Source organism: Prenolepis imparis, unplaced genomic scaffold, assembly GCF_030444845.1.
Source record: "Prenolepis imparis isolate NDT839.2.m4 unplaced genomic scaffold, iyPreImpa1.0 SCAF_12, whole genome shotgun sequence".
Taxonomy (NCBI): Eukaryota; Metazoa; Arthropoda; class Insecta; order Hymenoptera; family Formicidae; genus Prenolepis; species Prenolepis imparis.
In genome coordinates, this window is record NW_028141170.1 from 2,556,771 (window position 1) to 2,576,597 (window position 19,827).

The window sequence follows — 19,827 nt, forward strand, 5'->3', positions numbered from 1 at the left end:
TATCACATGGGTAATTTGAAATTTCCTGATATGCATTTGAGATTATTATAAGGAGATACCATATCGAGAAACATTGATTACAGCATTAAGTTCAACAAGATCATGATTCGAGCATGTGCTACTTGTGTTGGTTAAAGGATAGGTCATCAGTAATGAGTTTGATACGTGTATGTACATACATAATAATTAATTACGAGCTGCTCGATAATAATTATATATACTTACACATGCATACGCGTTAGAATTTAGAATATCATATGAATCAGCGAAAATAACATAAAAATCGAGCACTTCTGTAAAACTTTTTCCTTATTAACTTATCAAATTTTAATTTTAATTTTAATTTTAATCATAATTTTCATCTTTTGTTGAATGGATGAAACAAAGTTTTTTTAGGCGACAAGACAGATTCGTAAGAATGATAATAAAACTGTAAAATATACTTGCGAAATATTTCCATGAATTCTCGAAGTGATTCAAAGTCGACTTTTCCTCGATGAAAATTCGAGACGAATTCGCTCGTCAAATATTCTGGCAACTGCTTATAACTTTCGGCTCCATTTCTTGTCAAGAAAGTTCTGTGAATAAAACATTCATTTTTACTAACTAAGCATATAATTATAGACAGCAATCGATTTATTTGACTAACGAATTATTTGACTATATATACTTTGATCTTATTTCTGTATGAAAGTATTGCGGTTATGGTTGTTTGTATATATATGTTTTCACAAAAAACTTTCTCATAGATATTTTTCTGATAATTAACAATTGTACATCAACAATTACGATAGATGGTGATTCCTTTTACCTGAATATAAAAGATGAAAATGGAGCCGGGGCGGTTGATTGTTCCTATCTGAATGTAAATGACGAGTGAAGTGAGGCATTCAAACAGTAGCATTAACGCGACATCTGGTTTACTAGACTAATAATAATGTTGCCGCTTGGCAACCTGTCTTACCGACCGTAAGTCGTGGACAGAGAACGGGGCGATTTGTTTGTCGCGTGTCGCGCAGGCGCGCAGCCCGAGAAAGTATGGCGACGTGGGAGAGCGACAAGTTTCGAGAAGACGAGGATGCCGATGAGATCGGGGGCAATTTCGACAACATCCTCGTGACGCACGATCTGCAAGACTGCCTGGACGACACTTTAGACCTGTCGACCTTCGAGAAGGTCTACGAACAGAGTGCGGTGTTCGATTACGCGAGATACTCCGACGACGATGTTCCTATCAACGAGAGGCTGCCGATACCCGCCGATGACAACACGATCGAGTGAGTTTCTCTACCTTTCAAACTTCTTACCTCGACAATCTTCACCTTGTCGTTCTTATGTTTCGATCGCTTCGCTCGCACTGACGCTATTTTTGCCATCGGATCTGTGAGTCTTGATGCGGATACTTGTTAATACTTGGCTTCCTCGTCCCCTCCTTATAAGGCTATAACGAATTTTGAAACAAGAGCCTTAATTCATAAATCGTCTGAGAAAAATTCATGTTCGAATGTGTCCGGTTGTACATGTTTCTGAAAATTTTCACAATTTCATTACTGTATAATAATTTCAAAATAAAGCCATATGACACATGTATATTATATATATGTATATATGTTTTGTTATATTATAAAATATAATTTATTATGGAAGCGATTATAAAATATATGAGTTACATATAATTATGTGATTTCTTATTATTATTGTTATTATTCTGATGATTATTTTATCAACAATATTATTTGATATCATTATTGACAATGTGAGATTTTTGCATTCTCTTATTGTACTGAAAATAGAAGCACCTGTTTGTTATAAATTTTGATGTTATATTCACATATAGCAAATGTCTATTATTCATATCTACTATTACATATTTCTAGCAATAAAATTGGCACGCTTGTGTTTATGTACTATTTCATATATGAGAAATTTGTAAAGTTTTAGAAATGATGAAGCAAATATAAATTATCAATTTAGATATTATATTACATAATTAAACAAGAAATATGATTTAAATAATTCTTTTCTTAAATATATAGACAGAAATATAATTTATTAAGGAAGATCAAATCTAATATAATTTAAAGGGAAGTAAATCTAAAACATGTATGTATATATGTATATACAGGCATATTCAGCACACAATCAGTCCAGATGAAATTTTTATGCGAATTCATCAAGAGCAAGACGATGCATTACTTGAAGATTGTGCAACTTCTTATGAAACTGTCACACTTGAGAGTACGGATCTCGATGGCAATCAGAAACATATCAATCGCTATAATTGTCAATATGAAGGCTGTACCAGAACATATAGTACCATTGGAAATTTGCGTACTCATATGAAGACACATAAAGGTGAGCTTTTAAAATAATTTTTTGTTACAAAATAATTATATCTCATATTTTCGTGATTTTTTAATAATAAATGTGATAAAAAAATCAATCGGTATAAAACTTTCACATTAAGTAAAATGTCTTTAACATATATATATAATTTACTAAGAAATTATTTAATAATAAAATATTATTTAATAATTAAAATAATAATGTGTATATAATAAAATAAATAATGTAAATATATAATACTAATCATATATTACAATATATAATTATAATATATTATATTATAATTATATATTGTAATATATTATAATATATATTATTAATATTTTTTAATAACAATTTACAGTTATTATATTAATATTTTTAAGATTTTTTGTCTTATTTAATATATTTATTTTGGCAAAGAAATTGTCATTATTTCATAATTTTTATTGGCTGGTTTATCCATATTTGTTTGACTTATTTTTGTTAAGAAAATCATGCTTTGCATGTTGTGCTTGTTTGGTACGCAATTTGCTTTATGTACCATACTAACACGTGCTCTTGTTTTTACATATTCAGTGGATGAAAGGATTCAGGTAAGTGTCAAAATCATATTATCATGTGTTTACGTGCTGGCAATAAAATCACATATAACTTACATATTTTTGCTGCAACCTGATATTATTAAAAAGTCATCAATGCTGGTATAAAGGGAACGCTTCGACCTGCATGGCTTTCAGATACTGCAAGAGATAGGTAGCCCTGCAATCTTTTTATGTGGAGGGAATTCTCAAAACTTTCAGGCGAGTATCGATTTAAATGCGCAGAGCCGAGTTGCGGCAAGGCCTTTCTCACATCCTACAGCCTAAAGATCCACATTAGGGTACACACAAAAGTAAAACCGTTTGAATGCAATTACAAAGGCTGCGAGAAAGCATTCAATACCCTTTACAGACTGAGAGCTCACCAAAGACTTCATAGTGGCAACACATTCAACTGCGAAGAGACTGGATGCGTTAAATTCTTCACTACTTTAAGCGATCTCAAGAAACATATACGTACTCATACTCAAGAAAGACCGTACAAGTATGTTTCCTTCGGTACTTCTTCTATAATATTGAAGAAAAAAACATTACAGTCATATTATCTTATAAACACACTAAATAAACAGAAAAAAAGAAATGAATCATAAGACAACTAATTTCTTTATACAAACTGTTACACATTATGTACACTTTATATATATTAGAATTATATATGTGGGATTGTATCATTTTTCATGTATTTTAAGGTGCAGAGAAAAGGGTTGCGGAAAGGCTTTCACAGCTTCACACCATTTAAAAACGCACAAGAGAACACATACGGGTGAACGGCCGTATGTTTGTACTTTCGAAAATTGCAGACGACGTTTTACTACTCCTCACAGTTTAAAGAGTCACATAAAAACGCATAATAAAACTGTGAATAATGAATCGGTGAGTATTAGATACAATAAAAAATTAAATGTAATTTCAGGATTTTTTCAAATACAATAGAAATATCACATATAATTATAAGTCCTATTTTTCTAATTTTCTAATTTTTAACAGAAGCGTAAAGACAACAGAAATGACGATACGACTGAAGAACAAAACAAGTTGAATCAATTAGAATTGAAACTTGTGAAAGTTAGCGCAAGCAATACCATTATACCATCGTATGCTGTTATACCAATATCTTCAGATCTCACACAAAATCATAAAAACATGTCGTACGTTTCCGCGAAAAATGATACAGCAGGACAAGTAGTTCTCACCAATGTAACAATGGACATTATGAGCAAGTTGGACGTAAAACTCGGCTATATTTCTACCAAAGATACGAAAGACTCGAATAATAAAACCACCGAAGTTGCACTTCTCGCAACAGATATCGTCTTAGATAATTTTGACGAACACGCGGTTGACGCTTTTAACAATAATGAGGACTATCACGAATTTAAAGTATTTAATCAAATGACCGAATCGAATATGCAACATGATAATTTAACGGATATAGTTGGGCATCATCAGCACAAGTCAGCTTCGTTATCGGAAGTGTATAACGATAGTATAGATAGGCAGGATCAATCTATCCCGATAAATTTAGAGCAGAAGATTATGCAGGATGGTTTGCAAAACGCAATGGCCCGTATTTCGGAAGGAACAGATTTCACAAGTGATATAAAACAGTACAAAAACGAATCCGCCACTATTTCTGACGATGTATTTGCAAATCGATCGAATGCAGGAAATATAGATAACGATAACAACGCTTTATATAGTGCCAATTGTATTACTAGTCATATTCCCGATATTATAAGTTCCTCGAATGAAAGCCATCTTTTCGAGAATGGAATGGACGCTCTCTCGTTCATCAATGATGCGACTTTACAAAGCGGAGATTCTCTCAACGCGGTTTCAAATCACGATCTGTGCGCAGACACTGTAATTGCGAACGCGCAATCAGAAGCTGTTGAACTCGCTATAGCTACTGAAGAGGAATTACCTTCACCTTGGATAGATGTTACAGCATTGGCAACCGCACCCGCGTTAAGAACACAATCTTGGTCCGAGTTAAACGCTTTTCCCATAGCAGTTCATTCCCTGGTCGATCTAGTAGGCCCGGAACCTTATCCATTGGAGATAGACTCTCAATATCCATCTATGGAAAATTTGAAAAATATTAACACAGTAAATACGGAACATACTTTAGCAAATACTGAGATTGTGCAATCTCAAAAAGCTGCCGATTATGAGGCTAAGAGTATAAGTAATATTAAGAACAAAAAAGATAATAGAAATGTTCTGCAGGAGATCACGGCAGATGCTGATATATGTAAATGTGTCGATTGCAAATGTGATAATTTACAAAATTGTCAAAACTGCACAAATAGTCCCGTCGTGGATATTACGAAAAAAGATACGATAAAAATCGTAGATGACTTTGTGTCTTACTTGCAAAGTGGATGTTCCTGCAACACTGAGTCGGGTGGTTGTGATTCATGCTGTGTTGTAATTTGCTTAAAGACACTGCAACAACTACAGAAAGTATTTAGCAATTGCTGTAAGAATACTAACAATACCACAAGTATGTGTTGTAGGGAAAAGTTGCTACCATCCTTAATGAAGTGTCAATTAGCTAGAAATCCATGAATCACATATTTTCTTCATTAACTAGTCACGCAAGAAAATAATGCTATATTTTCATGTTAACCCCCCTATAAAGATGTGATTTTGCACTTGATAGCTTTAAAATTGTCTTGGGCAATTTTTGCCTTTCAAAGTTTTATCTAGGACAAATTGAGAATATATGACTGTACATACATATATGTGCTATATCTATATTTAATAGAATCTTACAATATTGATTCTATACATATGTTATATAATTTGTGCCAAATATTTGTAGACTTTTTTACAAAAAATGTTTATATAAACAAAAGTACTCTATCGCATAATTTGTGATAATAAATAAAATGTCCACAACTTTGAAATATTATTCAAATGTAATAAAAAAAAAAAGATAAATTAAACTAACGATACACAAATACAGAAGTGCAAGGAAGTAAATGCACAATACATAATTATTTTTATACAAGTTAACTATGTTGACATAATATGAATAAAAAATGTTTTATAAATATTGTATGAAGCTTCATAGCTTATGCAAAAATAAATAGATGCCATATTTTTCGATATATTTCAGTCACAAATATATATGCTGTTTCTTTCATATAAGATTGGTTTATAATTTTTGCTAAAAAACTTGTTAAAAAGATGTACAGCATATATTGTTGATAATATATTAAATATTTAATTATAATATAATACCCTAAAAATGATATCTATATCATATTTGTATATTTAAGAATTTTATTTATTTAACAATTGAATGTATGTTTCTCCAAATAATATGTTATAGCGTTAATTCTAGGAATATTATTCTATTCTGTTACTGTTTTATGATATTTGCAAGAAAAACTTTATATTCTTTGGGTTAATTATGAAGTATTAAATACTTATAAACATCTATTTATGACGTAACGACAATTACAGTACTACTAGAGGTTTCGAATTTTAAATATTTGCTGTTTTTATGCATTATTATAATGATAAGTAGATTGAAAAAAAATATTTTTAACGGTTTTAGAGCGTGAAAATTTTTATGGCTGTTATAAGTACTTGCAATAAAATCAATGTACCTAAATAACTTGTAAATGACAGGATATTTATTGTTAATGAACAAATATCAGAACTAACATCAATAAAGAATTTTTAATAACCACTTACATTTATCTATAATATTATCCCGTTTTTGTTTTTATTTACTTTACTTTTAAACATATAATAAAATACAAATTAGCACAGTGATCTCTCTTTTATGTGTTTTTAATAAAAAATATATATATGACTTAATATATTTTTATTTCTGTCACATTGTTATACAGCTAATATGATAAGGGTGTATTGAACACAAGCTTTCTCCTAAAATTCTTAATGTGAAATGTGTATATATAATTTCTATATTACTTATAATATTTATTGTGTAGCTTGTACGAGAGCCTCTCCAACTTCAACTGCAATAGCTGCTTCGGCCTTATCTTTGTCTGATGTTGCCGAGGAAAGTTGTTGTTGAGCTTTACTTAGAATATCTCTTGCTGCTGACTTATCGAGATCATCTACTGGATGAGCTTCCTCCGCTAAAATCTACAAATAGATAATGTGATAGACTTGATACTTATCTATTTTGAATTTTTATTATTTTGAAAACAGCTAGTATGTACCTGTACACTGTTGTCTTCATTTATGGTAACTGTGCCAGACGACACAAAAATTTTCTTGGTTGAACCACCATCTTCATATACTGTAACTACTCCAGGTTTTAATACCGCCAGTGTGGGAACATGTTTTGGTAGAATGCCAAATGCACCCGAGAAGGAGGGTACGTCAACTTGACGAATTGCAGCTTGATCGTAGAATACCTGACGCAGAAAAAGAAAACACATTAATTGTTAGTGTTAAAACATGATTGTAATATTTTATCACACAGCACAATTTTCACTTTATTATACCTGATTAGCACCAGCAAACGTAAACTTCATTTGATCACTGGCTGCAACATCTGCATAGGTTCTTCTTTGGTTCTGGACGCACCTTAAGTAAGAGCGCAAAGTACGAGCAAGAGTGGCCATTTCTGCAGGATGAAAACAAATAATCTTTTTTAAAAATGTATCTTTATATTATAATTGAAGTGATATTGTGTGGACAAGGTTGTTACATCACAAGTATGATACACGATATAATTTTGTTTCTCAGGTTTCTCTCTCGATACTAAATGACTCGTTCGAAAATGAATTTAAATTTTCTGAGATGTTTTTTTACATTTTTTGTCGTCAATAAAATTATTATTATACTCACTAATCGAATATTCGCGTTTAAAGTCCCAATATTTTAGATGTGTAGAAGCAGAAGACAGATGCGATAGGAATTTTGACGAAAGTGGCGCTGGCGTCGCTTTGGAGATTTTTGTTTCTTTCAGTTGGCCACACTGACGCCTGCTTCAAATTTTATGCGTAGTGTATAGTGCAATATAACGCGGGTGTTAAAACGTTTAGCGCGATGAAAAAGATCTTGGTATTCGATCTTATTTCGCCGATGTATGTTATAAAAAGTCATCTTTGAGATTTATGTATAATGCTCTTTATAAATCTTCCTGAATTTATAACATTTAACACTTGTTTTTCTTCTGTTTTAGCATTCGCTGAGAGGGCCGGCAAACGACAACGATGCAGCGACTGTGCAACGATGCAACGATCGGTGAGTGAATTCATTGATTCATGTGATTAATTATATATGACTGATTATAAATAAATTGATTATCATGTCCATAAGTGGACGCATATTCATCGGCAAAAGTATCTTTCGCCTATAAAGCCGACTGAATCGCAGGTTATAAAATATATATGTATACGTATTAAAAGAAAGAAAAAAAGTTTCGCATCCATATGAATGCGTTAATATCTGAAATTAATTTAGAGCTCACGTAACTCTAGTTTTTTGAGAGGAAAATTATATTAATATATTGTTTGTAAATGTTTTCTATTAAATTATAACTTTGCAGTTTTATGATACTTTTTATCACAATGATAATAAGATAATATAAATAAGATATTAATGATTATATATATACCTATATATATATATAAATATATGAAATTAATTTAGAGCTCATGTAACTCTATTTTTTTGAGAGGAAAATTATATATATTGTCTGCAAATGTTTTCTATTAAATTATAACTTCGCAGTTTTATGATTATATTTTTTATTGAAATGATAATAAGATAATATAAAGATATATTAATGATTAAATATATGAAATTAATTTAGAACTCACGTAACTCTATTTTTTGAGAGTAAAATTATATATATTGTTTGCAAATGTTTTCTATTAAATTATAACTTTGCAATTTTATGATTATATTTTTTATCGAAATGATAATAAGATAATATAAAGATATATTAATAATTAAATATATGAAATTAATTTAGAGCTCATGTAACTATTTTTTTGAGAGGAAAATTATATATATTGTCTGCAAATGTTTTCTATTAAATTATAACTTCGCAGTTTTATGATTATATTTTTTATTGAAATGATAATAAGATAATATAAAGATATATTAATGATTAAATATATGAAATTAATTTAGAACTCACGTAACTCTATTTTTTGAGAGTAAAATTATATATATTGTTTGCAAATGTTTTCTATTAAATTATAACTTTGCAATTTTATGATTATATTTTTTATCGAAATGATAATAAGATAATATAAAGATATATTAATGATTAAATATATGAAATTAATTTAGAGCTCATGTAACTATTTTTTTGAGAGGAAAATTATATATATTGTCTGCAAATGTTTTCTATTAAATTATAACTTCGCAGTTTTATGATTATATTTTTTATCGAAATGATAATAAGATAATATAAAGATATATTAATAATTAAATATATGAAATTAATTTAGAGCTCATGTAACTATTTTTTTGAGAGGAAAATTATATATATTGTCTGCAAATATTTTCTATTAAATTATAACTTCGCAGTTTTATGATTATATTTTTTATCGAAATGATAATAAGATAATATAAAGATATATTAATAATTAAATATATGAAATTAATTTAGAACTCACGTAACTCTATTTTTTGAGAGTAAAATTATATATATTGTTTGCAAATGTTTTCTATTAAATTATAACTTTGCAATTTTATGATTATATTTTTTATCGAAATGATAATAAGATAATATAAAGATATATTAATGATTAAATATATGAAATTAATTTAGAGCTCATGTAACTATTTTTTGAGAGTAAAATTATATATATTGTTTGCAAATGTTTTCTATTAAATTATAACTTTGCAATTTTATGATTATATTTTTTATCGAAATGATAATAAGATAATATAAAGATATATTAATGATTAAATATATGAAATTAATTTAGAGCTCATGTAACTATTTTTTTGAGAGGAAAATTATATATATTGTCTGCAAATGTTTTCTATTAAATTATAACTTCGCAGTTTTATGATTATATTTTTTATCGAAATGATAATAAGATAATATAAAGATATTAATGATTAAATATATGAAATTAATTTAGAGCTCATGTAACTCTATTTTTTTGAGAGGAAAATTATATATGTATATTGTCTGCAAATGTTTTCTATTAAATTATAACTTCGCAATTTTATGATTATATATTTTTTATTAAAATGATAATAAGATAATATAAAGATATTAATGATTAAATATATGAAATTAATTTAGAGCTCATGTAACTATTTTTTTGAGAGGAAAATTATATATATTGTCTGCAAATGTTTTCTATTAAATTATAATATTCGCAGTTTTATAATACTTTTTATCGAAATGATAATAAGATAATATAAAGATATTAATGATTAAATCTATGAAAATTGTATGGAAATTGATGCGTATAATTTTTTATTTTTAACATTAACAATTTTATAAAAAATATGTTTTTCTTTTTTTAATATAAGGAATTTGTAATAAAAAAATCGTCTTTTATTTTATTTTATTTTTTTTTTTACTTTTTTAACATGCATATAAAGCTATATTTATAAACAAGGATGATTTATATTTTAATTTAAATTATGTACATATATATAGCCAATTAATATTATTTATAATTAGAGGTTTTTCTAATGATGAAGAATTATAATAATTGCTATAAAACTGTTGTGCGAAGTAGTGAGAAACAATATTATAGTTTTCAAATATCTTTTCGTGTGCTTAACATTTTAATATCTATACATTTAAATATGATTTTAATATCTACAATCGTTTGCTTGATTTATCGCAAACATCTCTTTTAGCACCGTGAGATAAATGCATATTATTATTAAACGCCAGAGGTAGGTCGTTCGCGAAATATCTCGTTCTTAAATCCCGTCGTTGACTGCGATATCGGAAATATTGCCATCGTTTCTTTCCGAGTGCCAGGAATTTTTATGTCTCTCCAGGTCTCTCCTCCTGACTAGCACCTTTCCGCATATGTCGCATTTATAACGGCTGTCATCTGTCACGTGCAGTCTCACATGTTTATTAAGATTACTAGGATCTCCGAATCTATGCTCGCACACTTTGCACGTCAAAGGCTTGTAACCGGTATGCGTTCTGATATGAATTCGCAGACCATACTTCCTAGAGTAGATCTTGTTGCAGAAAATGCATCTGTAACCTTCGTTGCATTTGCCGATCTCGCTTGCGCGCGTCTCTACTTCCGCGGGATCCGTTTTCTTCACAGATTCTGCTGGTGCATTTGAAGGTAATATATCGTAGGGTATTATCCGATTTTGGGTTTGATGTATCAAAGCATTGTACGATCTTAAAATCAAGCGGTGGTCCATTAGATTCTCAACGGACGATTTGTAAGTCGACGAACTCGGTAAGATTTCCGTTGGTAAGGAATATGTAGGGATCGGCGAGGGATTATTTGAGGACAGAGATAGAGGCGATAGTTGATTTGACGAACACGGCGAATCGTTCTTCAGCGACCGATTTGTGTCCTTCGTTTGCGCCGAATACGATGGAATATTGACCGGTAACGTTTTTGGCCTGGAAACAGGCAAAGGATTCAGCTTGAATGTAAAACTCCTTTCTGAATATTGATTGAAGGACAGATCCGTTCTTGAAGAACTAGCAATTTTATTCGCCAAGAGCGTCCAAATGTAACTATTGTCCTTTTGATTGCAATTTAAGACCAAGTGCAGCTTCAGAGGATTCGGAGAATCAAAACAGCTGTTACAAATGTGACATGTGTAGACTTGACCTGTAATCATTTAAAATCGATAAGCATTTAATAAATATCCAACTATTTAATATTGCATTTATTATTTTATATTAGTATTATATATTAATGTAATTAAAAATTATAAATATAAATTTATTTGCTATAAAAACATTTTAATTAAATTTGATTACGACGGTTATTTGAGTCAATGTACAGTTTAATACCAGTCACAATTAAAATATTTGCAACAAATAAACTTTAATATTTATATAATTTTTAAGTGCTTTAATATAAGACAACAATGTAAAATAATATAAATAATATAAATAATATAAATCTTGTTTATATTATTTTACATTATTGTCATATATTAAAGCACTTAAAAATTATATAAATATTAAAGTTTATTTGTTGCATATGTTTTAATTATGACTGGTATTAAACTGTACATTGATTCAAATGACCGCCGTAATCAAATTTAATTAAAATATTTGTATAGCAAATAAATGTATACTTATAATTTCTAATTATATTAATATATAATACTAATATGAGATAATAAATATACACACACGCGTATTAGAGAATTATTGATGTAATTTTACAATAAATTGACTGATTGTTACACATTTCATATTTAAAGATTAAGCGGATAAATGTATTCTTATAATTGAGCAAATAAATTTATACTTATAATTGAGAAAAGTTTTTAATTATCCAATATTGGTACAGTTGGTATAAAATTATTAAGAAACAATAATCGTCAAAAAATTAGTAATAGTTTACGATTAACAATTTATCGTTGATTATGAGAAAAGCTTTAATAAATCGTGCTTTTACCTTGAATATTGCAATTTGCCGGTGTCAAAAACGGAATATTCAACACATTCAGAATACAATCTGCGAACCACATGAATAGCGGTTCTCCTGGTAATATTTCTCTTGTCGTTTTTAACATGAGTCCGCTATTGTTAATCATAAGTAAAACGTTAGCATTTTGAAAGTCCGTCGCCAACGTGATCATTTTCAGCCAATATGACGAACTTATAGGTTCATTGAGGCAATGGAGTCGATCGCCAATGTCAATAATTTCGATGACACTCTATAGATCATGAATAATTTTAGTAAAAATTAGAAAATTAAAATTTTGTGAAATATATTTTTTTATGCGTATATTGAGATCACTCTATTGTGAACATTGAATGCGAAGGTTATTCAAAATGAATGAAAACAGAAACTGTCAGAGAAATTTAACTCATTCAAATAAAATAAAATTTTCATGCACATTGAAACTAAATCAAAGTCAAATGTTAAATTATTATGGAATGATAAAAATAAAATTAATTTTCATTAATTTATTCCGAAGTAAAAAGAGAGTTTATATTATAGAAATAAAATAAAATACAAAAAATTGATGGAGATATTAAAAAAAAAGAAACATATCGCTAAAATCCTAATTCATGAAATTGAATAATGATCATGTCATGATTAAACATTGATTTAATTGATTAGAAACATTATTAAAACATTTAAATGATTAGAAACATTGAAATGAAGACTATTTAATTGATAATAAATTTTTCTGACAGACTAATTTTATTACAACATATTATATCTTTTTTAAAAATTTTTATCCTTTTAAGTAGAACACATGATAAACAATTTTTCATTTCGAATATTAGAGAAAATTGCGAAACATAATTTTTTTATATTCTATACAAACATTCACTACATACATTTCGAATGATCGATGTATTTCTTTGAGGCAACGTATTGACATCGATAATTTCTGTCGTGGAATTTCCTTTAAGAAGTCCAGCGGCTCGAATGAGTGGTCTGCTTATAAAGAAGTTAGGTCTTTCGTTCATAGATAAATTAATATAACTTTGCACTGGGTGTCTTTCTCCTTGCATTGTATATCTTTGTGATGAATTAGCTCTTTCCAGTCTTCCGCTTCTTGTCATTATTGTTTCCATTTCGGTTGTTACGGGATGTATTAATGGGATTATACCTTGGTTCATATTGAAAAAAACGTGTAATTCTTTTATAAAACCCTTACAATTCTCTTGTAAAGCCCAGCTTCTTTTGTATCCTCTAGAGAGACTGCCAATTCGGTTTCTTGTTATCTTAAAGTTTTTTTTTTTTTACAAACGGTTTCTCGTTGTCTTTAAGTTTTTTTTTTACAAACTACATTTTCGAAAGATGCATCAGAGAGTTGACGGTATTTTTATGATCACACTAAAAATATCGATATAATTATGTTAACCAAAAAAATAAATTAAAAAACTTCGAAACGTTACACCATAAAATTTCTAAACAATCACATTATAACATTTTCGAAATGTACGCGTATGCTTGTCATGACATAAAATTTTTTCAGAGCATACCTTGAATTATCGAACGTTAATGATCCGTATAGTCATGTTGTCACCAAGTTAAGATATCAACTAACATAGAGACGATTTCGTGCACGCTTTAAATATATACTGGGGGTGGTGCCTAATTTTGATCATTGGTAGCTGCTGCATTCTCCCCTCTATGCTTCTCTGTATGAGTAAATATATATACGTAATTGTATTTAAGAATCGGTCATAAATGGGCCCTTCGGTTGCTTCTGAACCATGTCGTTGGTGCAACCATGCAGGGTAGGAGGAGCTAACTGGTTGTAGTCTCCTGGGGGTTTTTCTATTTGTTGCAGTAGGTGCTACTTTTTCGTCACGTGGTATTATGGACACCTTATATATCGTCAATATATAAAAAAATAATATAATAACAAAAAAAATTAATATATATATTTATTTATATATAATACTCTCATTTAATTAATAATTAATTTAAGTAAATCGGATTACACATTTAAATAAATACAATGCAAGATCTATTTGAATTAATTGTTAATAAATATATATTGTATCTCTGAAAATTTAAATGCAATGCGTTGCACTATAAAGTGTGTCTTCGTAAAAGTAGTGAACGTATATCACGCATTTTGATTTTGATTATATTATTACAAAGAATGATAAATAAAAATGTGGTATATCCTTTTTTGCGATTTTGACGAAGACGTAAGCTTGAATCGCGGATCGACAGGATTGCGGACCAGGAGCGGACCTTCAGTACGCTCAATAGGGCTATAAAAGCCTCATGTGAAAGGACATTGTTTGGCTCAGCTGCGGCCTACTATGTGTCTCCGTATTACGGGGGATCGGTCGAAAGGTGCATCTGAATCAACGGTTGATTAGGAAATTAAGTGGCTCATTCTTCTCGGCTGTCCAGGCCGTCGATCGCGTAGGCGCGATATCATCTGAATTTGCTTAATCTTTCGTCGATCTTGATGCATTCAGCACGATCTAGCTATATCCATCTCTCTCTCTCTTTCTCTTTTTTATGTTCGCGCGATAGATGATCTCGTAAAACGCTTCTCGTTGCACATGACACTCTTCTCGTTTCAACGACAAGATTAATTGTTCACGTGATGATTGACTATGCGCAATTGAATATCAACGTGACTGTTAAAGTGATAAAGTTTGCACGAAATAATCAAATTTTTTTTCATGAATGGATAAATAACTTATTATATACGATTTTTTTTATCTGATTATTTATTTGTAGACATTTTTAGGTCGATGTCATTTTAAATATGGAGTAAATATCTAAAATGTATTTCTTACGAACTATTTATGAAAAGACACGATACCGTTTCTCAATATAATTCGATAGAATTTATTTTAAACCAAGTATATCTAACAATTTTGCATAAAATTACGGTACATTTTTTAAGAATTCTTTTTAGGATTAGGACTTGGATTTCACTCAAATTTACAAGTTAAACAAGTCTAAGACTTTCAATCTTTTATTATTTTATTAAATTAAAAATAATATATTAACATTTTCGATGATTGATTTTATATCATAACATTTTTCTTGCAATAAATTGTCATATTTTTGTCAAGATATTGCTAATTTTTTCAAGATTTTGAAAATTATTTGATTCAATAATTTGAACATTTAGCTGTCACGAAACAAAAATATAGAAACAAGTGATTAAATTAAACGTGATATTAAATTAATATTTATCTATTATAATAATTCTATATCAAATATACTTCCCCCCTTTCCATTAATTACGTTCGATCTTCGCGTGAATTCTTCTAAGACAAGCTTTGAAAAGCTACGCGTAGCTTACCAGTCTGATCCGGAACCAGAAGAAGGGCATGGTCCCTTCAGACTACGGATCTCTTACACGGGCGACGTGATTCATCCACGTGTACGATGTTGGAGCAGGGAATGACACGAGTGTTCACAAGCCGCACCATCCCTTGCAACCCCTCTCTGGTCGCTGGAAACTCGAGCACGAGTGTTTCGCCATTCTATCGTGCCCTAAAATGTACGCGGCAAGTGTTCTAGCCCCCCCTGCACGATTCGTGGGTAGTAAACAGAAGTACGAAAGACTCAGAAACCTTGCTAGTAAAGGCGTAACTATCGGGGGGGGAAGAGAGAGAGAGGGGGGGGGGGAATATGGATTGTACGCAAAATTTACAAAATCTTTCTACATTTATATATATATATATATATTTTCTTTTTTTGTTAAAATTTATTAAGATCAGATATTTATTGAAATAATATAATTATAAGATAATTTAGTAAATAATAGATAATTATAATTATAATAATAATTATATAAAATATGATTTGGTAAAGATTTTTTAGCAAATAGTATTGTACAAAATGTTGGCGAAATATTATATCTTTCTTGCAATTTGTTGATAAATTTGTGTCTGTCGCCCGCATCGAGGAGGGTTGTACCCTCTAGTCGTCTCTTTCTAAAATCAGGGTGCAATTCAGAGAACCACGAAGCCAGCAAGCGCAAGCAAGTGTTCCGCCGTGACCAATGGGCCCCTTGCACGCATGTGTGCGCTTCCCAATGCGATATTAATATCGCGATTATCATCTACGTATTATCGCTGCATCCCCAGGGTGGGATGTTCAAAATAAGCCCACGCGGTAGCACCCTCCACGATCTTGTATTCGCGTACCAAGCCGTGCACCAAGCACCCGGTATTATGGTGCACGAGGAGACGCAAGTGCATGTCGGTCTTGTACTGGAGAATGTAACATTATTGGGTTTAATTAGTAAAATCTCATGCATTTTTATGTATTTAAAACATAATAGTTTTATAATGAAAGAAGAACCTTTAATATATTTTTTATATATTTTATATATTTTTAATAGTTTAATATAAAAATTTCTTATATACTATTGTATATACTTATATACTATCTTATATACTATTGTATATATGTTATTTTATTATATATAAAACTATTAAAAATATATTACTTTAACGATACGCCATTCTCACATTTTTTTTAAGATTAAATATTTGGTATCAAGAAGCTATGGAGCTATTTAAAATTAATCATGTACCTTATTATAAAAATACTATCTATATTATATCGTCATTATCGATAAGTATATTTTGCATACATTTAAAAATGCGTGAACGTGGTATATGCGAGTTCGGATTGTCGTCGATGGCAAGAGATGCGCGTAGATCCTTTTGCTATTTAAAAAGGGAACCAATGCCATTGTTCTGCGTCCCTTTACTACAATCCTGAGTTATGGTCGCTTTTGCGGGGAGGTGGCCATAAAGGTGATTCGTCTCGGTTCTGCAAGTGTCAAAAGTCTATCCCTAATGGTGCCGCGCGTGAACGAGACGGTGGTCTATGTATTATTAATATTCGCGTCATTCAGATCTGGCGTCATCTAAATCTGACGATTTCTTGTTCATTCAAAAATTTCGCTCAAAAAACTTTATTGATTGTTTCTTAGGTTTTTTCCTTATATTCAATATTATATGAGATCTGATTAAAAAGTATCCAATCTTTGAATTAAATAAGCTAATTTTTTCTTCAAGGTTGAATACTTTTTAATCGTATATTATAATACTTTTTACTTCATGGGTAGACAGATTCTACATTATATTTATTGTATCACTTGAAATATTAAAACAGTAATTATATTATAATGTTGTTAACAATCATTATAATAGCAATAATTAGTATCAGTTTTGCATAATTTTTATATGAAAATTATGCAGAGAAAAATTTAAATGTAATATATATTTCTCTAAAGTGTTGCAAATCTCTTCTTGCATTCCACGTAAGAGAAAAATTAAAGTGCACTTCCGCTGTTCACGTGCCACATCGACATATTGTCCTTGTCCCGCAGAAACGAGTGCCATGTAACATGACACGTGACCATTGAATACCCCACAGATATTCTCTATCCCTGATCATACGCCCCGCGTTTAAGGCAGTATATTTAACCATTAGGAGCTATTTACTTGATTTTAAGAGTCAATCCAATCTATGATTGTTCATGGGTAAACAATAAAATATGACAGTCTCATTTTCACTCGAGCGAATAGCCGAAAGGAACACTTTTTTTACAAAATATAAAATTGTGTAATACTAGAACAATACAAGCTACGCTACGCGCGCGCTATTCTTCAGGGTTTTATGTTAAAAAAAGTGATATTTAAAAAAAATATATATATAAAGAAGCTTGTTTAAATTTGATTAATATTTTTTCACAGAAATTAGCTGATTAAACATTTAAAAAATTAAAATAATACTATGTTTTAAATAATATGTTATAATACTTTAAACTCGATTAATATTTTTGACATTATCAGCTGATTTCTGTCAAAAAATATTAATAAAGCGAACATTTGCTAATTAAATATTCTAGCTTACATATTTATATTTATATTGTGTATGTTATAATGCGAAATAATAAGATAATTCTAATATATGTATGTATTTTATTTGTTACAGGTAGCATTGCGTACACAGTGCGATTCACGCGTCGTGTCGGGAGTGTCGTGTAAAGTATCGCGCGTCGGGAGTGCCGTGTAAAGTTTCGCGTATCGGGAGTGCCGTGTAAAGTTTCGGACAATCGTAATCGTATTCGTGTTTTCGCGAGTGTCGTGAGTGCTACGAAGGACCAAGAGAGGAGGAGGAGGCCCGGGGAGGCATCGGGCGACATCGGGGCAACTATGAGGTATGTAATATAAAAATATTTTTTCTGCATTGTTTATGAGATATTCGACACACATATATACATAATTTGAATATTTTGTTTTCAGATCAATGTGTGCTGTGTACTACAACTTCGCTATTGTACGTATTGGTGAGTGAGAAATTATTTATTTTATAATATTTCTATAGCGGTAATGGGGGTATATAATATGTTGAAAATATAAAAATAATAATATTTAAAAAAATTTTAAATAATATGTTATATCTTACACGATTAATATTTTTTGACAAAAATAAAAATTGTCAAAAATATTAATCGAATTAAAAATATTATAACATCCCTTTCTAAAAAAGGCATGTTAACGTGCTTTTTTTTTAGAAAGGATAATAAATTGTATAAGGATTTTTATCGTTTTAAGTAAAAGTTCTGAAATTAAATTTAAAAAAATTTAATAATATATTTCGTTCGTAATAATATGTTGACTCGAGCTATGTTTATTCTGTGCAATTTTACAATAAAAGCGGTCTTAAATTCGCATGTGTCGTATTCGCAGCGAGAAAAAAACGCACATGAAAATGCAGGTGACACGGCTCACATGACAAAATAATGTCAGATCCCTTGCGGCATATACCGGTCCTCGGTCCGGGATGCATCGGACACCTTTTACCCCTCTTCGTTCTTCCCTTTATCCCTCTGCGTGATAGACTACCCCCCGCCCCCTCCCTAGAAAACACGACTCACTTGGCACACAAGTTTTGTGCATATAATGCTCGGTACGAGAAAGTAGCCCCCTGTTTAATTTAATCCAATACAATATGTTCCCTTGTCTCACCCCGCTCTCTCAGTGTCGTCAGGGGTGAGTTAAAAAGGGTGGGTGGCTTTTTAAAACTGTGCCGATCTCAATTCAGCGTGAAACCTCATCCCATTATGATTGATCTAATCCTGATTGGAGCGGACAGGTTTTTTTTACTTTCGCGGTGTACCGGTGATCTATGCCCCGTGTCTGCAGATAGATTTCGAAAATGATCTCTCGTCACATACATAGTATCTGTCATGCTCAAAGTGAACACACAGGCATACTGATTTTAATAATGTATTATGTGAACAT

The 19,827-nt window shown here is 30.3% G+C and overlaps 3 protein-coding genes and 1 long non-coding RNA gene across 5 annotated transcripts; 2 read left to right on the forward strand and 2 right to left on the reverse strand.

The window, feature by feature from the left end:
* Positions 1 to 1,034: 1,034 nt before the first annotated feature.
* Positions 1,035 to 5,960, forward strand: LOC145943777 (uncharacterized). 2 transcript variants are annotated; one of them, XM_083051596.1, is made up of 5 exons: positions 1,035 to 1,277; positions 2,126 to 2,355; positions 3,129 to 3,411; positions 3,617 to 3,800; positions 3,915 to 5,960. In XM_083051596.1, exons 1-5 carry the CDS (start codon positions 1,039 to 1,041, stop codon positions 5,496 to 5,498), a joined length of 2,520 nt encoding a protein of 839 aa, XP_082907722.1. In that variant the 5' UTR covers positions 1,035 to 1,038; the 3' UTR covers positions 5,499 to 5,960. The 2 variants fall into 2 exon arrangements, with proteins under 2 accessions (XP_082907722.1, XP_082907723.1); XM_083051597.1 differs by lacking the exon at positions 1,035 to 1,277 and adding an exon at positions 2,905 to 2,921 and having other exon boundaries at positions 2,234 to 2,355; positions 3,066 to 3,411.
* Positions 5,961 to 6,751: 791 nt separating this feature from the next.
* Atpsyndelta (ATP synthase, delta subunit) lies at positions 6,752 to 7,898 on the reverse strand. The gene is made up of 4 exons (XM_083051637.1): positions 7,764 to 7,898; positions 7,418 to 7,539; positions 7,130 to 7,327; positions 6,752 to 7,052 (listed from the first exon to the last, which is right to left on the reverse strand). Exons 2-4 carry the CDS (start codon positions 7,535 to 7,537, stop codon positions 6,885 to 6,887), a joined length of 486 nt encoding a protein of 161 aa, XP_082907763.1. The 5' UTR covers positions 7,538 to 7,539; positions 7,764 to 7,898; the 3' UTR covers positions 6,752 to 6,884.
* Positions 7,899 to 7,925: 27 nt separating this feature from the next.
* LOC145943803 (uncharacterized) lies at positions 7,926 to 18,927 on the forward strand. The gene is made up of 4 exons (XR_014426578.1): positions 7,926 to 8,002; positions 8,101 to 8,162; positions 18,515 to 18,740; positions 18,826 to 18,927. It is a non-coding gene; the product is annotated as an uncharacterized LOC145943803 (long non-coding RNA).
* On the reverse strand, positions 10,824 to 13,638 carry Prdm13 (PR/SET domain 13). The gene is made up of 3 exons (XM_083051844.1): positions 13,394 to 13,638; positions 12,515 to 12,774; positions 10,824 to 11,713 (listed from the first exon to the last, which is right to left on the reverse strand). Exons 1-3 carry the CDS (start codon positions 13,636 to 13,638, stop codon positions 10,824 to 10,826), a joined length of 1,395 nt encoding a protein of 464 aa, XP_082907970.1.
* Positions 18,928 to 19,827: the final 900 nt, after the last annotated feature.

Coding starts and splice junctions, on each gene's coding strand:
- Atpsyndelta (XM_083051637.1), bottom strand. CDS start 7,537: ATGGCCACTCTTGCTCGTACTTTGCGCTCTTACTTAAGGTGCGTCCAG. Junction 7,328..7,417: donor CGTTTGCTGGTGCTAATCAG/GTATAATAAAGT, acceptor TTTCTGCGTCAG/GTATTCTACGATCAAGCTGC. Junction 7,053..7,129: donor ATGAAGACAACAGTGTACAG/GTACATACTAGC, acceptor ATCTATTTGTAG/ATTTTAGCGGAGGAAGCTCA.
- Prdm13 (XM_083051844.1), bottom strand. CDS start 13,638: ATGACAAGAAGCGGAAGACTGGAAAGAGCTAATTCATCACAAAGATAT. Junction 12,775..13,393: donor AATGTATGTAGTGAATGTTT/GTATAGAATATA, acceptor TGATCTATAGAG/TGTCATCGAAATTATTGACA. Junction 11,714..12,514: donor GGCAAATTGCAATATTCAAG/GTAAAAGCACGA, acceptor AAATGATTACAG/GTCAAGTCTACACATGTCAC.
- LOC145943777 (XM_083051596.1), top strand. CDS start 1,039: ATGGCGACGTGGGAGAGCGACAAGTTTCGAGAAGACGAGGATGCCGAT. Junction 1,278..2,125: donor GCCGATGACAACACGATCGA/GTGAGTTTCTCT, acceptor ATGTATATACAG/GCATATTCAGCACACAATCA. Junction 2,356..3,128: donor TCATATGAAGACACATAAAG/GTGAGCTTTTAA, acceptor CAAAACTTTCAG/GCGAGTATCGATTTAAATGC.